Source organism: Aulonocara stuartgranti (genome assembly GCF_965226115.1).
Source record: "Aulonocara stuartgranti genome assembly, chromosome: 12".
In the NCBI taxonomy this organism is placed as follows: Eukaryota; Metazoa; Chordata; class Actinopteri; order Cichliformes; family Cichlidae; genus Aulonocara; species Aulonocara stuartgranti.
This window is the reverse complement of record NC_138948.1, coordinates 6,415,790-6,436,787: the sequence shown is the minus strand read 5'-3', so window position 1 is coordinate 6,436,787 and position 20,998 is coordinate 6,415,790. Positions and strand designations below refer to the sequence as shown.

At 37.4% G+C, this 20,998-nt stretch overlaps 1 protein-coding gene across 1 annotated transcript in view; it reads left to right on the top strand.

Annotated features, from left to right (window-relative positions):
- The window catches only part of LOC309718560 (phospholipid-transporting ATPase ID-like), a 45,761-nt gene that overhangs the window by 14,387 nt on the left and 10,376 nt on the right, over positions 1-20,998 (top strand). Inside the window, exons 2-17 of the mRNA XM_082553933.1 lie at positions 4,104-4,194; positions 5,658-5,716; positions 7,792-7,905; positions 8,964-9,062; positions 13,402-13,463; positions 15,105-15,177; positions 15,528-15,598; positions 15,715-15,797; positions 16,605-16,763; positions 16,846-16,934; positions 18,241-18,431; positions 18,554-18,762; positions 18,959-19,002; positions 19,480-19,645; positions 19,863-20,051; positions 20,183-20,298. Coding sequence (XP_082410059.1) covers positions 4,152-4,194; positions 5,658-5,716; positions 7,792-7,905; positions 8,964-9,062; positions 13,402-13,463; positions 15,105-15,177; positions 15,528-15,598; positions 15,715-15,797; positions 16,605-16,763; positions 16,846-16,934; positions 18,241-18,431; positions 18,554-18,762; positions 18,959-19,002; positions 19,480-19,645; positions 19,863-20,051; positions 20,183-20,298 — 1,767 coding nt within the window. The 5' untranslated portion in view covers positions 4,104-4,151. The remainder of the gene's footprint in view (positions 1-4,103; positions 4,195-5,657; positions 5,717-7,791; positions 7,906-8,963; positions 9,063-13,401; positions 13,464-15,104; positions 15,178-15,527; positions 15,599-15,714; positions 15,798-16,604; positions 16,764-16,845; positions 16,935-18,240; positions 18,432-18,553; positions 18,763-18,958; positions 19,003-19,479; positions 19,646-19,862; positions 20,052-20,182; positions 20,299-20,998) is intronic.

Here is a 20,998-nt window from a genome sequence, read left to right as displayed (position 1 = left end):
TGGGCAATGCGTCAAACCCAGTTTTTATTTCAGCGCACCATTTCCACCGTAAAATTTCCTATTAAATTCTTCTTAAAAAAAAAAAGATTATAAGCAGAGTTTAAAGTGGGATTTGGAAGTTGGGCAAACGTAGCAGTCCACCGTGGGGTTAACGAATTATTTATAAATAAGTGACATAATTCATTTGTTCTTTGTGTACAGGCTGTGATCCATTCACCTGTGCTGCTATTCCGAGATTCACTGCTCTTTGTGGAGTTTTCCACAAGATACAACCAGATATGTCACAAGCTACATGGATGATTTCCAAAACTGAAGATATCCCTAAAGCTAGAATAACAGATAGAATTCAGTGAGCGAAACTAATCAATATCACCTAAAATATAAATGTCTGCTACCCTTGGTGTGCCTCACATCTCCCATGAAAACCACAGCTTGCTCTGTACCACTGCATTACAGAGCATTATTACCACATTGCTATAAACTACCAAGTTTAGCCTGGATTAAACCGACCCGGACTGCCTAAAGAAAGAAGAATGTCTTGGTTTAGGCAGACTGTGGGATGTCACTGTTTTCTTGTTATTTTGCAAATATCTCTAAGTATGCATTAACAGACCTTTCAGATTTAGGTGCTGGAGTACCGCCCCACAATGTTTTCCATAGAATTAGATATATCATTTGTGGTTGTAGCAAGGTTGTGTGTGTAAAAGGAGGCACAACTACTCTTTCTAAAATGAATCAAGGTCTGGTTAGAGTGATCCACCGGGTTGAGGTGGACCTACAGAGCAGAACAAGGTCTATTACCATGAGTTACAGTTCAAGTTAATGGAGGTAGTTTGCCAGACACTGGGACTCAAGACTCGAGACAGCTGAATGACGCTGAAGACCAGCAGTGACCAGATTTTCATAGTGAGAGCAAAGGGATTTACCAGTAGTAAATCAGCCATGTTTTTGTCTTAGATGGATGACAAATTAACCAGCCTAGGAGACCATCCAAATGTAGAGTGGGAAAAACAGCCTCATGTGAAAACATTCAGATTTAAGATCGTTCAAATAGTTTCATTGTCTAATTTCGTCTTTCTACCCCACTCTCATTTGAATAATTCTGTTTTATCGATATCACCTCAGGGTCATGAGATTTTAAAGGACATCGCAATTAAAATGTGCAACATTAATCTGCAGGGTAATCTTGATAAAGGGGAGTAGATGAACCCAGACTGCTTTGCACTAACACCGAGCCGCTTTAGGCACGTAACTGTAACCAGCGAGCAAAAGCAAAATTAAAAGTATCCTAAAACAAAGTCTGAACACAAAACTCCAAAACTGTGTGAAAACTGAGGCCCTGGCTTCTTAAAACAGACCATTAGCTCACAGCATCAAATATTGCTTCTCACGATGCTACGAATCAACAAAGCCGAAGGACGTCTGATGCTTTTTGTTGCGATGCCTCAAACAAAGCGTCAGCGTGCGATGCTTGGAGATGAAAGTATGTTTCACAATGCATTGCATAAGTATCCGGTGGATGTTTTTTTTAATTTATTTTTTTTACTCTTCATATATTTCCCAGCATGCATGCTGCTGAAGTCATTGATGGGCGGCTATCTGATCAAAACTGAAATCAAGATAGTTGCACATCAGTCACTTCCTGACACCATCATTTGTGAAGAACTTTGGTCAGAGGGGTCACACTGAGACAATGTTACTAGCAACAACAATCACGATCTTGTGATTGTTAACACTACAGAAAATCCTGTGATAATAAGAGAGGTGTTACAGCTTTTATTCAATCAGTGAATAAATAGTTTACAAATGGTTTTTATGTTACGTTAACTAAGAAAATAAAAACATGTGAACACTGTATTTCGTTATGTTAAATTGCCCAACCCCGACTGTATTAGTGTCTTTGTGTGTGTGTGTGTCTGTGTTTGTGTGTTCTGTATGTATTTCCATACTTTCCTCACATTCTTCAACAAACTCATATGGTTGATATTTATAGCTCCAATGCTGACGTCACCTTGGCAACCAAAGCTGAGAGGCGGGATTCAAAAACCACAACTACTTTTGTGACACACGCTTGCTTCTCTCTCATAACCACATTTATGCTCTGTTCTTGTACATTTCTTGAACCTGCTAAATGTTTTGTGCACTGTATGTGTGGGTGTGTCAGTCTTGTCGCTGTCACACGTCAACACTACACAACAAGCTGTATATTTGCTTTTTAACATTAGCAGATTTTTTCTTATTCAGTGCATTAAAACACAACATCCTCACAGCAATGCAGTCCCACATTGAGAAGGGAGAAAAAGCAAAACCTTTCTGACAAATGCCGCCTTGCTTTTGACAAACACCAGCTCTGCCATAAGCAAGGCTGTGAGATAGCTGATAACAGTCATCATGACTGTATCTATGATTCCTACTGCTGCTTATAGAAATGAAGTTGCATAATTTCCTGTGTAACTGACATTATGGTTCCTTCAACTGTATGAGATGTTTCCACATAACATTTTTTAACTTGCATCAAGTTGTTTGTTTAAAATCCTGTCTTTTTAAGAATGTTTCAGCATTTTGAGAGTTTAAATGTCACATCAAACAATATTTAGAAAAAATGTTAGCGGGGAATGTCAGGAAATGATAAATGGGGGTTCTAAGTATCACACTACTTTGGACCTATGACTGCCTCTTTAAAGTCAAATAAGGTCAAACTTTTGTCTTTAAAACCACACTTAAAGTTCTATTGCATTTGTTTGTATTGGCAAAATTTGGGACACGATACTTGCAAAAAGTGACTCTAAATATCACATTACAGATTTCACAGTTCTAACTTTTGCATTTCACATCTGTTTTTCTTTCAAGTTGACCCCAAAATGCTGTATTTTTACTGCATTATAAACTTTTTAAGCATGTTTCAAAAGAACGCTCTAGTTCAAACCAACCAATCAACCCTTACCCCACCTCTTTGGCAGAGGTAATAATCTTGACTTCTGTAATCATGATTCTCTCTTATAAATTTGCAATTAGTTTGGGGATGTTAAATTTATTGAAAAAATCTCCAGTGTTTTACCCATACCCTAACCCAACTAACTAACCGACCAACCCTAACCTCAGCTCTTTGGTAGAGGTAATAATCTCGACTTCTGTAATCATGGGTCTCTCTTACAAGTTTGCAATTCAATTTGGGATGTTAAATTTATTGAAACATTAGAGTTTTACGCATTTGCTGTTGATCAAATTCTTAAATAATATTAAATCCTAATAATAATTTTCTTTCAGTGAGTTTAAAATTGTGCCATGTGCTCCCACCAGAATTACAAACACCTTTTTGTCATAGAAGCAAACCCTTTTTAAATCTACATAAATTTCTATGATTTAGTAATGACATATCATTCTTGTTGCATATAAAATTTGTCTATTTATTTTGCACTAAATCCATTTTGACAAGTTACTGGTTTAAAGGGATCTGCGTATCCTCTTACATAATCCATGTGGTTAGGTTCGGCATTTGGCATTAACAGCTACACATGGTGTTCCTCACTTGGCGGAGACAGATACCACGTCCAGATGTTGCTCCTGGCTCTGCCCTCTTCCTGCCCTGAATGAGAAAAGAAGAAGTGGATTTGTGGCGTAAGAGGGGAGTGTCCCCCTGAGTCAAGCTGTCCAGCATGGGAAACGTATGAAGAGGCCTGATGTAGACCTAGAGCAAGGGGTTTTGGCACAAAAAAGACGTCTTTTCCTTCATTAGATAGCCTAAGAGCTGTGTTTTTTCAGTTTTTTCCCCCTATATTGTAACCATTTCCTAACACACCTTCCATTTAGATGTCTAAACCTTTTCTCCCTGGCCTGAAAATTGTTTCCGGTAAGAAACAAAATGCCTTTTAAAGGGCATTTTGAGGAACGATTACCTCATAGAGCACATTACGGGAAAATGCTCTAATGACGGCTGGCAGCAATTCCTACTTTAACAGCACTGATGTTTCAACTCTTAGTTTCCAGGAGAAAGGCAGTAATATATTCGAGAGTGAATTTACTTCCCTGTAAGGGAGATAATTAGTGACTCATTTGTATCTTTTGTTAAGCCACATTATGACGATTTCTCTTGATCTTAACAGATCGGTATGATGGGCAGATAGCAGGAGGAGGAAGAAGAGGAAAAGAAGATGTCATTCTTTGGGCTGGACTGTGTCAGGAAGAAAGAGAGGGGTAAGGTTTGAGCAGGTTTAGTTTATTAATATCAGCAGATCGCCATAATATTTACCGTCTGTATTTTCACTACTGACATTACTGAAAAAATAAAAATAAAAACAGTCTCAGCCTAAAGCTTTGGAAGAACTTCCCCTGCAGATTTAGTGTTTTTATAATGGCGTTTAAATAATTCTAATATTTAGAGTTCTAAACATTATTGTTGTTTTATATACAGTGCTTGACAACATTTCGACAGCAACTTTATTTCATCAACAGCGAAAAACTTGGCAGTAAGTGAAAGCTCCAGAACTTCAGCTGATGACCTGGGATTGTTTTTGTTAGTGTCAGGGAAGCAAGAGTAACGGGTTAGTGAGGTACGTTAAGCCAAAAGCCAGAGATTTCAGTCTCACAAATGATACTGGAGTTAGGTTGAAGGTTTCACTTTAAAATGCATTTTCACTAATAAATTTCTATACATGTTTTCAGTACAAAAAATTTCTTTGGCATAGAGTAGAATACAATAGAATAAACCTTTATTATCCCAGGAATGAGAAATTTCGGTGTTACAGCTCTTACAGCAAGGAAAAATAAAATATAAAAGGAAGACACAAAGTGGTAGACTGTGTGGACAAATGTGGAATATAGACATTAATATTGCACATTAGTGTGCCCACTAGCAGAAAGCCTGGATTTACTAAGAAATTGATAACTACTATTGCATACTCGAGCCAGCAAACTCAAAAATAGCCCAGCTATGTCGAACTTGCTTTACAGCAGATCGTTCTGGTGAACCCTAATTGAGTCATTGAGGCAGATAAACAGGTCCCGAGACTGTTTATTCAATTAGCTTGGCTTCGGGGCAGACTGAAAGGAAGCTGGGTTATTGACAAGCAAACAGAAGACTGGGTGGAGGCAGCTCATAGATTCAGTTTGCTATTTTTTCCCCTCCTAAATTAGCAAAGATTAGGAGATGCTATAAAATGCTGCAAACCTGTTGAAATATGGACTGGTTCCATTATGGCATGAGGACAGAACTGGTGTTGCACCACCAAAAGCACCAATTCAGCATAAAATAGGTTCCAGTGGGGTTCAGGTCAGACTCCAAAGCACCTGCCTCCAATTTTACAGGCGTTCATCATAACAAACGGAACAGGGGTAAAAAAGAGGGCATAAAAGTTAGTTTTTCTATAACAAGTTATACTGTATTACTGGATTTGAAAGAATTTCTAAATTTGGCACTAAAGCAGTGTATCATTAAACAAGGCCCTATTGCATTGTTGACAAGTCAAAATACTAGTGGGGGAAAAAAATCACTGCTATTTGCGTTTCACAAATTTATAGCATTTATAGTTTCTACACAGTTTTTTATTTTTTCATGCCAGAAAAAGATAAAAATCTACTCGCAGTTAAAAAAAATATTTAGATACAAATCAATTATGGTCGTGCTTTTTGTTTTTTCATTTTTGTCTTTTCTTTTGCAGAGCTGGAAAGGAAAATCAGAGCAAACGACCGCGAGTACAATCTCTCCTTTAAATATGCGGTAAGTGCTGAATAGAGTATACACTGCGTGTGTGTTATTGGTGAGTTTTCCACTCACAGTTCATCAAAGTGAAATTCTATTGTCCACTACAAACATGACTAAAATAGAGATGGAGATCAACAACAGATGTTGTCGCCCACGTATCTTTTAGACAAAACACTGTTAAACACAATTTCTGTCAGTCTCGATATTAACAACAGGAAAAAAACCTCCTTGGGGCTGTGTTTATGTGTCTGGATTTTATCAAGATACGGGCTGTCAGCCAAAACCAAAGAGCTGAGGTTGTTGTTGAGTAAATGCCTTCATTTTCTGCTCTGAGTTGCTGCTGTCAAGGCCAAACCAGTGTATCAATAAATGTTACGCTTTAAAAACCAAAACGCGAACAAGGAGAAGTTCTTTTAGTCTTGTGAACATAATCATTAAAATGTATCCAAAGCAGACATCATATAAAGTGTGTTCTTTTAGAATTTAGAATCCTCTTTATGGAGGATGCTGTTACTTGAAAAAAAAAGAATAAAAAATTTGTAAATAATAAAATTTTCAAAAGGTGTTTCAAATAGATGTTATTAACGCTAAGCTGTGTGTTAGCTGTATGCTAACATTCGGCTTAAAGAGGACACAGCCATTAGCAAATAAATGAAAACAGACATAAACAGTCATTTCCTCTGTTTGGGTAATTGTACATTTTACAGTCAAAACAAACTTTCAAGCGTGTGGGTGGTTGTTCTTAGGGAAGAAATGCAGAGATAGCGTGACACGTGAGCTGCAGTCCAGCGAGGCGGTGGGGCTTCTTGATAACATCCACCTGGTGCAGACAAAATGCCTCTCACTCTTTCAGATATCTGTAGGGACGTCAGAAAAGTCACATAACATCAATTTAATCAATAATTACAAAGTCTGACTGTGCTTAAAGTCAATATAATGTTTCACATTGGTTTGCAGATGCTGCTGGACTTGCTGCTTTTTCAGTAAAGATCCAGAGTAACAGGATAATCCATGACAAACATTCTCTGTTGGTGTCGCGACCGTGGTACGATGTGTCACTGAAGTTTGTTGAAATAAGGCAGAGAGGCTTGGCTCATTTTTTTAGTTTGTTGAATAAAACATAGGAAAATGTCTTATTGAGAAGAGTAGACACAGAACTGCATCAGGGATATGAGGTCTCACTCAGAACAAGTGCTTTCTAACTTTATTACTTTCTCAGGCTGATTACAGAGTGCTCTGATTATTAAATTAGTTGGTGTTACTGAGAATCTTTTCAGGAATATTCAAGCTGTACTCTCACTCTCCTTTATGCTACCTGCCTTTGGACCCAAACATAATTTTAGCCATTCAGTTTCCAAATGACCAAAAGCACAGGCAAATATTTCTTAAAAGCCTTAAATGTGATTACCTACCATTTGACTGTCTTATCACCATTTATACTTAGAGCCCAATTTCCATAAAGCAAGCCATTAAGGTTTTATAGCTTCGGATATAAGGCTTTATTTGTCCAGTAGTTTCCAAGATGTAACTCCTCACAGAAAACGCTTAAACCATGCCATATCTCATTTAATTTGTCCGTCAAGCTCATCTCTTTGTGTACCTCTGTGCCATTTCAAGCACTCGGGCTACACAGATCACTCTGTGGAAATCCCACACTGACCACTTGCATTTGCACTTTGTGTAGACCCCCACATCAGAAGACTTTCAGTCTCATGCGCCCATGCAGCAGAAATGTCATAGCAAGTACGGGGAAGCCCAAGATGCAATTACAAGATCAGTCCACCTAAACTGACCTGATTCACAAAACGCTCTGGCTGTTTAACCATTCGTCCAGAGTTACCCGACACCTCCACCCATCATTCTCCAACTACAACCCTCATTTAAACAGAAGGCTCACCATCAAATTCACAGTAGGGACAGCTAATTTTGTTTCCTAGGTCTATTAATAACTTTAATAACACTTTGCGCTTCCTTAAAAAATGACACAAATACTTTCATTCAACAAACTCCAGAATTTCTCAAAAGTAACTCTGCTGTCAGTTTTATTCTTAAATTTTTGTCACATCTCCTTTTCTTTCTGTCTTTTACAGACAAATGCCATCAAAACCTCCAAGTACAACTTCTTCACCTTCCTACCTCTCAACTTGTTTGAGCAGTTCCAGAGGATTGCTAACGCTTACTTCCTGTTCCTGCTGGTGCTCCAGGTGAGTTTTAAGCAAACCTGTCTCACTGTTAGTTGCCTGACACACTAATTAGGGAGTGTGTATGACACTTTAATCTTTAACTTCTCAAAGAAAACAATGAAGGATACATGAATTAAATTGTTCACTAAAGAAGGAAAAGAAAGACAGAAGGAATTAAAAATGCAGAAACCCACATAAGGATCTGACGTCCAAAATAAAACTGAAAGAGGGAATAACACCAAACTCCCAGAGACAGCGTGATGCAAACAAAGGGGAACAGAATAATTACGCAAAGAAACAGGAAACAATCCTCAGCTGCACGAATCAACAGAACCACAGATAACACAAAGACGTGATGTAATGACTTATTCCCGAAAAAGGATTTTGTTCTTAGACTCCAACTCTTCTCCCAGTTTGTCCAAGAAACCAAAAAAATTAACCTCTGAAACAACTTCTTTATGTTTAATCAGTAACTTGATATATGTTCAGTTTTGCTTTTACTGTCAGAATCACTTCCTAAAACATCAAAGGAATCTTAAAGTTTGTCCACGCTTCGCACTGCAGTGATATTTAAGGGTGTGCAGTAATCCAAAAACAGGAAATTGCCTCATTATGTGCTAAACAGTCACGTTGCACGACAGAGTTTAAAGTGACCACTGTACCATAACAAAGGAACTTAGACACTGCAGTTTAAATTGATTAATAACCAACATCTGTTTTTTTCTTAATAAGTGCATCTAATCCACCAAAGTACACAAAACAGAAAATAGCTTTATTTAGATTTCCTATTGAAACAAAATTTCAATGGGAAGCAGATTTTGGCAACTCAAACACTACTCGGCAAACACAACACACATGTATAATTAAACAGAAAAAAATAGCAATAATATTGTTTAATAAAAAGTTGTGTTGACAAAGTAAGATCCTCTTTTCAAGTTTAAAATGGGCATAATGCACACAATCCTTTTTATACACACCTTTCTTTTCATTATGTAAGTAAACATACGCCCATGGCTCTTTACTTTATTCCAACCTGAGTTTAAATAAAGTTTTTCTTCTCTGCGTTTTGTGTTCTTCAGGTGATTCCTCAGATTTCCTCGCTGTCCTGGTTCACCACTGTCGTCCCCCTGATCCTCGTGCTGACGGTCACCGCTGCCAAGGATGCAACTGATGATATTGTGAGCACATTTGAAAATGTCTTCTGCTTTTTTAAGGCTAGATAGCAATGAAAAAACCAACATCTACAACCAAAATAATTCATGTCCTTTATTGTACTATTAGAAAAATTAGAAACTAATAAAAAGGTTACGTTTGTATCCAAATCTTCTAAGTTTGCAATACAGATTTCTCAGTTTACATTTTAAATTCTGCACCCTGCTAAACCTCAAGTACAGATATGTTATCAGTTGTTATTATCCTTCTCATAAACTTAGAATTAATTCATTTCTAACTGTCACAGTTACTTATTGTCAGTAGATTAGACATGCGACCCTCCCTTCTCCAGACAGCTAACAGCGAGTGGCTAAACAAAGACAACAGCTGGTTATAAGCTAACTTTTGGCAGCAAATGCTAGACTGAAGCGTCCTAAAAATCACACTTTCCCTCTGAGTCCAACAAGGTTAGATCCATTTCAAAGAGAGTTTCACTAAAGCCGTCTAACAGCAGCTAGCAGAGGCTGAGCGCAACACTTACCGAAAATAAAGCTTACGAAATCCTCAGCAACTCACCTCACTGTCACTGTCATAAGACAGGAGTGAGCTTCACTGACTCATCCACTCATATTGGACTCCATTCACAAATCTTTACAGCCTCCTCTGGAGTAAATAGACCTGGACACTCGGCATATTGCCAGAGTTGTTTGTTCTACAGCAGCCAAGTAGCTTGAATTAAGAGGGGTAAGAAAACAGAATTCAGTCGACTGCAATCTGCAAAGTTACCGTATCTGTGATGAGATTTGGCACTCTAACTTTTAAGCTTCCAAATGCAAAACAGGCATGTCAGAAGATGCAAACACATCCCCCACGCACCCCAACACCCAAAAGAAGACCATACAACCATCACTATTGGGATTCTCTATTCAGTCAATTTATATAAACATCAAACAGCCCATCTCAAGCTCAATGCCTCTTCAGGTAACAACTTTTATGCAACTGTCTTTTTAATAATAGGATTTTGGATCTGATGTTAACTGTTAGTCACTCATTATGCGTTGCCCCCCATGTCAAACTTTAACTAGAATCTCCTTCAGAAACTGAATAATGAGAATCCCACCTCGCTTCACTTCAGACTTTGCATCAATCATTAACAAAAAGAGGACACCTGACATATTGTCATTATACACATATTGTCTACGACTTATTTATCTGTGTTTCACTCGATTTTTTTTTTAAACTTGTCCTTTAAAACTGCTGTAGTGGCTGTCTGTCCTACCATAAAATTACCTTTTTCACACTATAATCTACCATCTCTCTAGTGCATAGTCTGTGTGATATTAGATAGTACTGATGTGAGACTAGAGCAAGTAATATTTGGTAAATTTAACATTATTTTGTGGCCTCCACTCTATCCAGGCACTTCTGTTGCCTAAAAGACATACATTCAACAACATGTTGAATAAAGGCAGCAACATAAAGAAGTGAGGAGAGGGAGCTGCCAATGAAGCTGAGAGAAGAGTAGATATGATTATTGTAACTCTACTCTGGACTCCAACTCGCTTTAATGGCTTACTGTTCAGTGTAATCATTTTACTGTTTATTCAAGTCAAAGTCAAGTCAAAGTTTATATACATAGCACATTTAAAAGACTAGTGTTCATCAAAGTGCTTCACAATGAAACCGCAGCGCGGGCAGAACAAAGAACAAATAGTACAATTATACTTTAAATTGCATTGACATGGCGTAGTGCAGGCCAAATGAAAGTCAAACTAATTTGTTTCAAAAACGTAGTTAAACAAGTGTGTTTTTAAATGGGATTTAAACGATTGAATTGATTCCGAAGTACGGATTTCGACTGGGAGATTATTCCAGAGTCTAGGGGCAGGGATGGCAAATGCACGGTCACCTCTGGTTTTTAAATGAGACCTTGGTTGCATTAGGAGCAGTTGGCTGGAGGATCTTAGTGCTCTCTTTGGGTTGTACGGATCAAGGAGATCAGTTAAGTAGCTAGGGGCCAGGTTAATTAGAGTTTTAAAAGTGAGCAGAAGGATTTTGAAATCAAGTGATATTTGATGGGAAGGTTAGCGAGGACAGGAGTGATCTGCTCATGCCTTCTAGTGCCAGTTAAGAGGCGTGCTGCCACATTCTCATAGCCAACTCATTTTCATTATTTCAGCTTCCTTCAGCTGTCTGCACTCAAGCCAGTCTTTTAATCAAGAGATTGGACGCATGTCCAAACTGTTGCTCAATTGAATATTTCTTCAGACATTTTTGCGAAAATTTCAGCCAATTCCATCATCTGGGAGTTAAAACTGATTAAGAAATAACTTCCCCTCTCTCTACGTCTACTCTACAAATGGCAATGACAGTTTACCAGTCAGGTAAACAATGACAGCACATTTCATTAAACAAAACCCAATGTGCTTAACACAAATGACCGAAAGCTGCAAGTTCAAAAGGGATACGGCTTTTTATTTAATTGTCAGAATGTTTCCTTATTCTTTTATCAATTTGTGAGAAGCAAACCAGAAAAAAAAGCACTTGTAAAACAATGATTTCAGCAGTTAAGGTCAACCAGACAAATGTGCATGTGTGCCGGTGTTTGCATGTGAGTGGAAAAGGACTTAATGCCAAACCATTAAGACTGGCTCAAGGAAGAGAAACAGAAGTCTTTTTGTTAAGCAGCAGAGATCCTGACTGGTAAACGTCTGCTACTTTCACAGGGTCACTTGGTTCAGGGTTAATTTGATCTCAGCATTCCAGGTGTGACCAAGTGTGGTGAGGTAGATGACCTTGCAAAAGCAAACTATGGCTGGTGTTTGGAATGCAGTTGTAAAAGGAGAGTTTTACAAGTTAGTTTCAAGTCAGCTGCAGAGATTTCAAACTTTGTAATAATGAATTTAAAGTAATGCTACATCCCAATAGTGAGTAATTATTGCTCAATCTTCCTGCTTTATACTGGTGAGAGTATATATCATACTTACTATTGTTTGAGTACTTGCGATTGTTTTATTGTACTTTTTATATTTTACATTTATATTTATTATTGAATCTTGCACCAAGGAAGTGGCACTCCAATTTCGTTGTACTGTGTACAATGACAATAAAGGCTATTCTATTAAATCACTTAAATTGCCATTAAATTTTTCACAAAAGGAAAAGACCCAACAGAATGACTCTTGAGGGAGACGTGTTCAAATAATCCAAGCAGAGGAGGGAAAACTGATATACAGACAAATCAAAGGGACAAAGGCATGTAAATGAACAATAAAAGTAACTAAACACAAGACAAACTAATTAAAGGTAGGGCAAACACTTACAAATGCAGATAAAAAAGCTAAAGATAGGAAGCAAGATAATCAAAACATTAGGAAAAAATATCAGACAACGGCAGAAAGTACAGGAACTCAATATAACACAAGAAATTGTTCAAAAAAATGAGATAATTGGAGATGAGAGAATTCACATATGAGTTGTTGCTAGAAAACTAATTGTTGGTTTTAGAAATTACTTACATTAAAACAATTAATTGCAGGTTTTTTTTCTGTTTAAAAAATACTGTCATAAATTCAACTGATCAACAGCCATCAGCAATTGCCAGAGAATTGACAACAGAAGTTAACAGTTTTGGATAACCACTATCTTGATGTGATCTCTTCACAAAGAATTAGAATAAAAAGGTCGGGTGATAACAAGGTGGAATGTAAAAGGTGAAAAAAAAATAAGACTTTGACTTCCCAGAAAGCAGAACATAAAATCCAGACAGAACCTCTTCAGGTTGTAACACAGAAAGAACAAGTTCAACATTAACTTTATTTTATTGTGGCTGTAACCTTCATTTTCTCTTCAACAGCCTGATCAGCATCTCTTTAATGTGTTGCCGTACAGATGAGTTTCTGCTCTGTGCAAAGCTTCACTGAGTTTGCCATATCTGAGCTGGGCCTTATTCATATTTGAAACAAGTAGTAACAGTAAATGTTTCCAATCAATAAACCACATTTAACCCTTTTGTAATCTGAATATAATTTCAGAAGGGAAGCCACCCTTCAGTTTTAGCTCAGTAGCAGACTCTCTGTCTCACATACAGAAATAAATAGTAAGTCTATGAGACGAGACAAAGAAGTGTCATCATGGAGGGAAGTAGACGTTTGCCTAAGAGTCTGAGGTTTAACTCAGCTAAAACCCTCTTCATTTTGTACAGTCACTGCATTATCATCTCTTCTCGCATACTCTGTTAGTTGGTGACTGATACCTTTAAAGAGAAATTTGGTCATAAAAAAAACAACAACAAATCAGTGAACTCAGTTTGAGTTTCCTGTGACCTTTTCTGACTCAGTCCTGTCATTTTGTTCTGTTTCCCAGAATCGCCACAGGAGCGACAATCGAGTTAACAACCGAAAAGTCCAAGTCCTTATTGATAGAAAGTAAGTTTGTGTGTGTTTGTGTGGGTGGGTGGGTGCTATGAATCATATCCTCATGCACGGATTCAAAGTATTTGATGTTTCAGCTCTGAAGGTGGAATGTCACTTATGTGCCTGTGAGATCCCAAATAGAGCATAGCTCACATATTTGAAATAGTAGACGTAAGAGCAACAACAAAACAAGTGCTGCCCACCATCCTGCAGCTGCTTCCTGTGGCTATATTGGAGCGCAAAAAGGAAAATACAGGTTCAAAAATATCCACTGCGCTTGGCTATTATCAGAACAATTAAACATTATACATCAAGTGAGGTTCTAATTGTTTTAAGGTCTCAAAATTGCCATATGGGATGTTATCACAAGGCCTGTATACCATGATGTGATGATGTTATAATCAAATAAGAGATAAAGCCCCCATTTGTATTTTTACTTAGGAAAGGTGTGGTGGATAAAAATATTTTAACTTATATGTCTTCATTTCCTCCTGGCTGCCTTGCTCACTGTTTAGTCCACAAGCAGCTGCAGGAAAAAGTTTACTTCCTGCTGACACAAGGCCGCCTTCTGTTAAATACGCAAAATAAAGATCACTTCATTTTTAGGACTGGAGTAAATAGTTTATTTCACTAAAGCATATGTCCCGTTCATTATTCTGTGTTTAGTCACTGGGGAAGCAGCTGTGCTACTGAGATTCAGAAACAAACTCATACCACAGTACCTGTATTTATTGTGTTTTACATTCTGTTCTGTTTTTCCATTTAGATTTACTCTCCTATATTTTGTGTACTTTTTTTCTGTTTAATTAGAAATTATCAGTAAATTACTGAGTGATTTTTTTCTTGTCATATTTTATTGTAATTTCCTAAGCTCCATTTTCTTATAAGTTGTGTTTAATATTTGCTCCTGTACTTCAGTTTTTTGCAACTTTGAGGAAAAATGAAGTATATCCTATCAGAAAAAGGAAAATGCTGAATACTATTAAAAAGAACTGATTACAGGGTTGTAATAATCATTTTATTAATACAATAAATAGTAATAATGGTTTAAAAAATTCAATAGTGCCATTAGTATCCAAGAAACCTTTTCAATACATAAATCCCAGCAACAGTAGCCTCAAGGTGCTTTTTATTGTAAGGTAAAGACCTACAGTAATACAGAAAACACAGAAAACCCTGATAACAAAGATATTGTACTGTTTATATAATGATAACAAAAAAATACATGAAAATTATTTACAATCTTTGAAAAACTGATGTGAAAATTATTCCTTTACGTTGTTTTGACATGTTAAAGATTACTGCAAATATTAAGAAAACTTACAAACTAGAAAGAGATCATCCTAAAAATATGTCAGCTGTGGGAATCTGAAACACCAATATGAGCAGAAACATGTAATGGGAAACTTGGCAAAGCATCCAGTTCCAGCCAACTATTAAAAACTCTGGCTATTATTGGCAGATAAATACACAGAGAGATAATACAGGACACTGGCAGGAACATCCAGCAAAAGGAAAATGACTAATATTAGGATGACCTTGGTGTTCAGTGGATATTTGTGAGCCCTCAGAGCATTTGTTTCCTGACCATCTTCAAAGAAAAGGGAAAGTGATACTGTGCACACACACTTACCAACCTCTCCCTGTTCTCAGGCTACGGAGTGAGAAATGGATGAATGTGCAAGTGGGAGACATCATCAAACTAGAAAACAACCAGTTTGTTACAGTAAGTAGAGCATCAGAGGGTGGAAGTACTTCTTATTTGTTCGTTTTTCTCTTCCCCAACACATAGAATATAAACTGTACTTCATTGTGTTATTGTTGACTTCCTCTGGATGTTTTATTTTGTTCTTGTGGGTTGACTCGGTGAACTTTTAGCATGTCTGTTCAAAGGAACAGACTCATAACCAAATTAGGTTTAGGGGAAGTTTTTCATATTGTAATTTTGACGTTTTCTAAAAGACAAAAGAACAATCAGAGATGTCAGTAAACCTAACGTAAGTTTTTAGTTGAGTAATAAAATCCTGTCATTGATCACATACATTTTTACCATTCATAAATTCTTTGTGATTTCAGGCAGACCTCTTGTTGCTCTCCAGCAGTGAACCACTCAACCTTGTGTACATTGAGACTGCAGAACTCGATGGGTTCGTCTATTTTTCCTCCTTTTTCACATCTAACCACATCCTTCTGTTTTCACTTCCGCTTTATGCAGCCGTCTTCTTTCTTCCTCTTTTTAACTTTCTCGGCTTCTCTTCCTCAGAGAAACTAACCTGAAGGTGAGACAGGCCCTCCCAGTGACGGGAGACCTGGGGGATGATATTGAAAAACTGGCAGATTTTAACGGTGAGACTGTAAACACACACACACACACACACACACACACACACACACACACACACACACACACACACACAATTTTTTCAGTGTAATGCACTTTGATGTTAAATGTAAATGTGCTATATAAATAAAAATGACTTACCCTGTTAAGGTTATTCCTCACAGTATACATAGAAGGTTTTATTTATATAATAAATAAATGGCAACCTACCCAACGCAATACTCAACGTAAGACATAATAAATAAGTTAAACTTCATTCACAGTTTCTGTAAAGAAATCTGGAAATGTTGTTTATTGTTTATGGCCTCCTTGTAGTTTTACATGTTTTGACTACACAAAATACATGTTTATGAATGTAGTCAATGCCACTCTTTCCATTAATGCTTATTAACGCTGGTAATTTTCTAAACCAGTTATGCCCAAAACAATAGACAGAGAAAAAATTAAATAAAGCCGAGGCATGTAACGGTTACTATTACAGTTATAGTTATTCTACACTGTTTCTTTATTCTCATCAAGGTTTTATCTTGAACTCGTCTTATATAGTAAAAAAGCGCTAAAATTAAGCAAGTGCCAGAAATAAAGCAACGATCAGCAGATGAAAGTGAATAAGTGAAAACGCAAAGAAAGAAAAAGTTCATGTTAGGCTCACGTATTTTCTAACCCATGTTTTTTTTTTTTTTAACCTTCATTTAACTTTAATTCATCTGAAGACAATTTGTGAACGTTATGGAGGTATTTTGATTTTTCAAATTGGTAGATGTCATACTCTTTCTAAATCTAAACCTGGCCGTGTCTTTCCTTTCCTCAAGGTGAGGTCCGCTGTGAACCCCCCAACAACCGCCTCGACCGCTTCACAGGAGTGCTGAGCTTCGCAGGTCAGAAATATTCACTTGACAATGAGAAAATCCTGCTGCGAGGCTGCACCCTGAGGAACACTGAGTGGTGCTTTGGACTGGTGCTATTTGGAGGTCAGACACACATTAATAGGGAACTACTGTAGTGGGAATTATGAAACTTGTGACTTCAGATCATTCTGTTTCTCTTTTGCAGGTCCAGAAACAAAGCTGATGCAAAACTGTGGGAAGAGCACGTTCAAGAGGACCAGTATAGACCGTCTAATGAATATCTTAGTCCTCTTTGTGAGTGCATTTGTTTTATCACATCTCAGGGTCATCAATAATTTATTGTTTTTTAATGAGATTTGTGAAGAAATGAGCTGACTGCTGCTGAGGTACTGAAGTTTAAGTTTACAGTTAAATCAGTTCATTACACTATTTCCCTTCTGCTAATGCACCACAATTTTTTTTTTATTGGACATTCTCCTCACCAACACTAACGATTTATTTAAAATCAAAAGATCTGATGCAGTAGAGCAGCGCGAACAGGAGAAAGCAAGAAAATTGTGATGTATCCGAAACCGTAAAGGGGATGCATGCATAGTTTGCTAAAGCTTCAAGGTGCAATGGAGTAGCTACTACCACAGCAAAGGAAGACAAAGCCATTAATTTAGTTGGATAAATCAGTACCACTCATTCTTAAAAATGTAAAACTTTTAAACCAAACTTTAAACTACAGTCTGCCCTTTTTTTAACCGCATAATTAAATTACATTAAGTACTACAATTTGCCTTGTGGAATCAATAAAGCATCCATAAATGTATTTATTTCTGTACATGGTTGTATGAAATGTTCCCTTTATTTGTGCAAAATATGCATGAAATAACTTTAACCTCTTAAACAAGATCACCCCATTTTTTTTATTTTGAAGTCGGTCAGTTTAAATTGGTAATCTTTCCCACAAACACTGATGCTCCACATGCTTAATTAGTCAAATGCTTCTTTAAACAACAGAACAGTTTTCATCTGTGCTGAGGTAGTTCGATAATTATAAACTTATTAAATGGAAACAAATGAGCTTTTCTTTAAAAAATTTATAATGGTATTTCAAAGTAACTCCAAACTTTTGATTAAAATAAAAAATTATCATGTTTTTGGTAGTTTATCATTACCGGCAATGAGAGATGGTTATACATCTATATACAAGCTTGTATGCGCAACGTCACATGATGAGGTCGAGGAAGATCCCGTAGTGGTTTCCCCCTGAACCCGTGGTGATGGTACTGACCCACATCTTTTTTTCACACCATGGCTCATGTGACAACTCACATGATCAATAGTGGGTCAACGACCCTCAGGACGACCTCCACTAGGGTCATAGAGTACCTGGGACTCTGCACCATTTGTTTTTAGATCTGAAACTCCTCTCAGATGACATCATCACAAACTCACACGTCTTTTTATTTCAAGCTTAAGCAGATCTTCGTTGTCTCTGTTTTGGATCTACGACATTTGTGTTTCTGAGTTGTAGCTGAAGTTTATACACCAACACAGGTTTTTTTTGTATTCCTAAATGACAAAATAAAGCCTCTTTCTACTCTTTCTGCAGATTTTTGGTTTCCTAGCCTTCATGTGCTCTGTCCTGGCGATAGGAAACTACATCTGGGAAAGAAATGAGGGCTCACAGTTTACTGTCTTCCTGCCAAGGCTGGAGGATGATCCTGCTTTCTCATCCTTCCTCACATTCTGGTCCTACGTCATCATCCTCAACACTGTGGTGCCCATCTCTCTCTATGTGAGGTAATAAGTGTGAAATGATGCTTTTATTACCTTGTGTTACTTTTTTACAATGAATTTAACAAAATGAATGCAAAAAAACGCATATATGACTACACGTGCCTCTTTTCAATATCTGCTTGAAGTGTGGAGATCATTCGTCTGGGGAACAGCTTCTACATCGACTGGGACAGGAAAATGTACTATGCCCGCAATGACACCCCTGCTGAGGCTCGTACCACCACTCTGAACGAAGAGCTCGGCCAAATCAAATACGTCTTCAGTGACAAAACTGGAACACTCACCCAGAATATCATGATCTTCAACAAGTGCACTATTAATGGCAAATGCTATGGTAAGAGTTTTAGTCATGAAGCTGAAACAAGAAGACTTTCTACTGAGACTTTCTAAAAATGCATTTTTGGATTCCTTATTCGGAGAAGTTGGATGGTTTTTCACGCACACAAAGGTTTACGTCAGCTGATGCTTTGTTCAATACATTCTCTTCATGTATAATAAAGTTTGATTAAAAATGTTATTCTGCTCTGCAGGAGATGTTTATGACTACACAGGCCAAAGACTAGAAATGAATGAGGTGAGTTTACATATGCAGATTTAAAAATTAAATAAATAAAAAATAGTTTACTGGTCCATATGACTGACTGACAGATGGCGTCTCCAATGCAGTGGTAAAGTTTGGTTTCCCTGAAATAGAATTTTTGGATAGGTTTAAGGAAGGTAGTTAAGAGAAACATTGGACAGAATTCCTGGTCCCTGGTATGTTGAACAGTTTTCCTTTTAGACTGCTGCTCCTTTACTTTCTGTGATTTCTATATTTAGACAGTTAAACAACTTTAGTTCTTTACCAGGTTTACAGTGATTTCACAGGATTATATTATTAAATTAGTTAAAGTTTCTGACACATTTTAGTGTTCTTATAACAGACTCAGTGTGCACTCCTCTCACCTCTCCTCATCAGCCTAAGCAGGTCCAGTTACATTTCTTTCCCTCTCTGCTTTATCCTTCTTTCTTTCTTACTTCTTTTTTTCTTGTTGTACATTTACTCCTGCAGTATACAGACACAGTAGACTTCTCCTTCAATCCGTTAGCCGACTCTCGGTTCATCTTCCACGACCATTCTCTGGTGGAGGCGGTGAAGCTGGAGAACACGGAGGTCCACGCCTTCTTCAGGCTGCTGGCTCTCTGCCACACTGTCATGGCCGAGGAGAAGAAAGAAGGTGAGGACGGTACAGATGTTTCAGTGAGCAGTTAAAAGGCAGTATGTGTGTTTTCCAGTCCTTTTTTTATTCAGCAGTTTATTGTAGAGGTCCTCCAATGAAAGAAGCTCTGGCTTGAAACTGATCAACGTGAAAGCATTTTTTGCTGCAGCTAGAATTATGAACTTTAATAAATAATCATATTTGCCCTGCTAAATATAAACTTTTTGTTCTCCAGGAGAGCTTTTCTACCAGGCCCAGTCGCCAGATGAGGGGGCTCTGGTGACCGCAGCCAGAAACTTTGGATTTGTCTTCCGCTCACGAACACCAGACAGTATTTCCATCGTGGAAATGGGAAAGCAATGCAACTATGAACTCCTGGCCATCCTGGATTTCAACAATGTCCGCAAGAGGATGTCAGTCATAGGTATATACATACTATATATGTATCTATATATCTGTATATGCTTTCCTATTTAGCTCTCATACAGACTGCTCTTTTTTCCACTGCAATTTGAAACATTGTTTGTTTTCATGTATGTACATTTTTGTATGCAGTGAGGAGTCCAGAGGGCAAGCTGTCTCTTTACTGTAAAGGTGCCGACACAATCATCTACGAAAGGCTGCACCAGTCCTGCAGCAAGCTGATGGATGTCACGACAGAGCATCTTAATGTTAGTATTATTTCTGTGTGTGTGTTCAAAGAGAGATATTTGACTCTGCTAGGCTATGTCAACTGCATTTGTATGTAGTTCATCCCTACATGCATTTGGATTTGGGATGAACTTGCTTCCCCGGAGCAACAAATTATTGAATTTATATACAAGTATCTCTGATAATCATGATGAAAAACCTTAATTTGTATAATACTTTGCACTGTCCAAAATGTCTGAGCGAGTGCAAAGATAACCAGGTTCAATCTCCACTAATGACCCAAATTTGAGGCCGTACTGACAGAATAAAGAGACATAACATAATAGATGTTTTTAAGTTCATTTTAAAGCAGCAGTTCAAACTAGTGGATTGTTAAGTGGAGTTGAGTACACATTAATTCTTGAGCAATATAAGGCTGTAAAGGTAACAGGCACAACCTCTCACATAATACTTTAAGTAAAGTGCTGTAAGTATAGCACTATTTTTAAACAAACGTGTCGGTACGTTCTTTGTCTTACTGACAGGAAAGGAAATAAAAGATTTAAATTCATGCTTTATGGAAGGAGTTTGTTTGTGTGGGTTTGATATAAGATAAATTGCAGTTCTCATAGTCATCATAAATGGGGATAGATATCCACCACAGCTTCATTTGACTTTATTTGCCTTGTTTTAAATATTTGTGTTTGGACAACAGCAGAGCTGTAGCGCAGGTACGTCAGA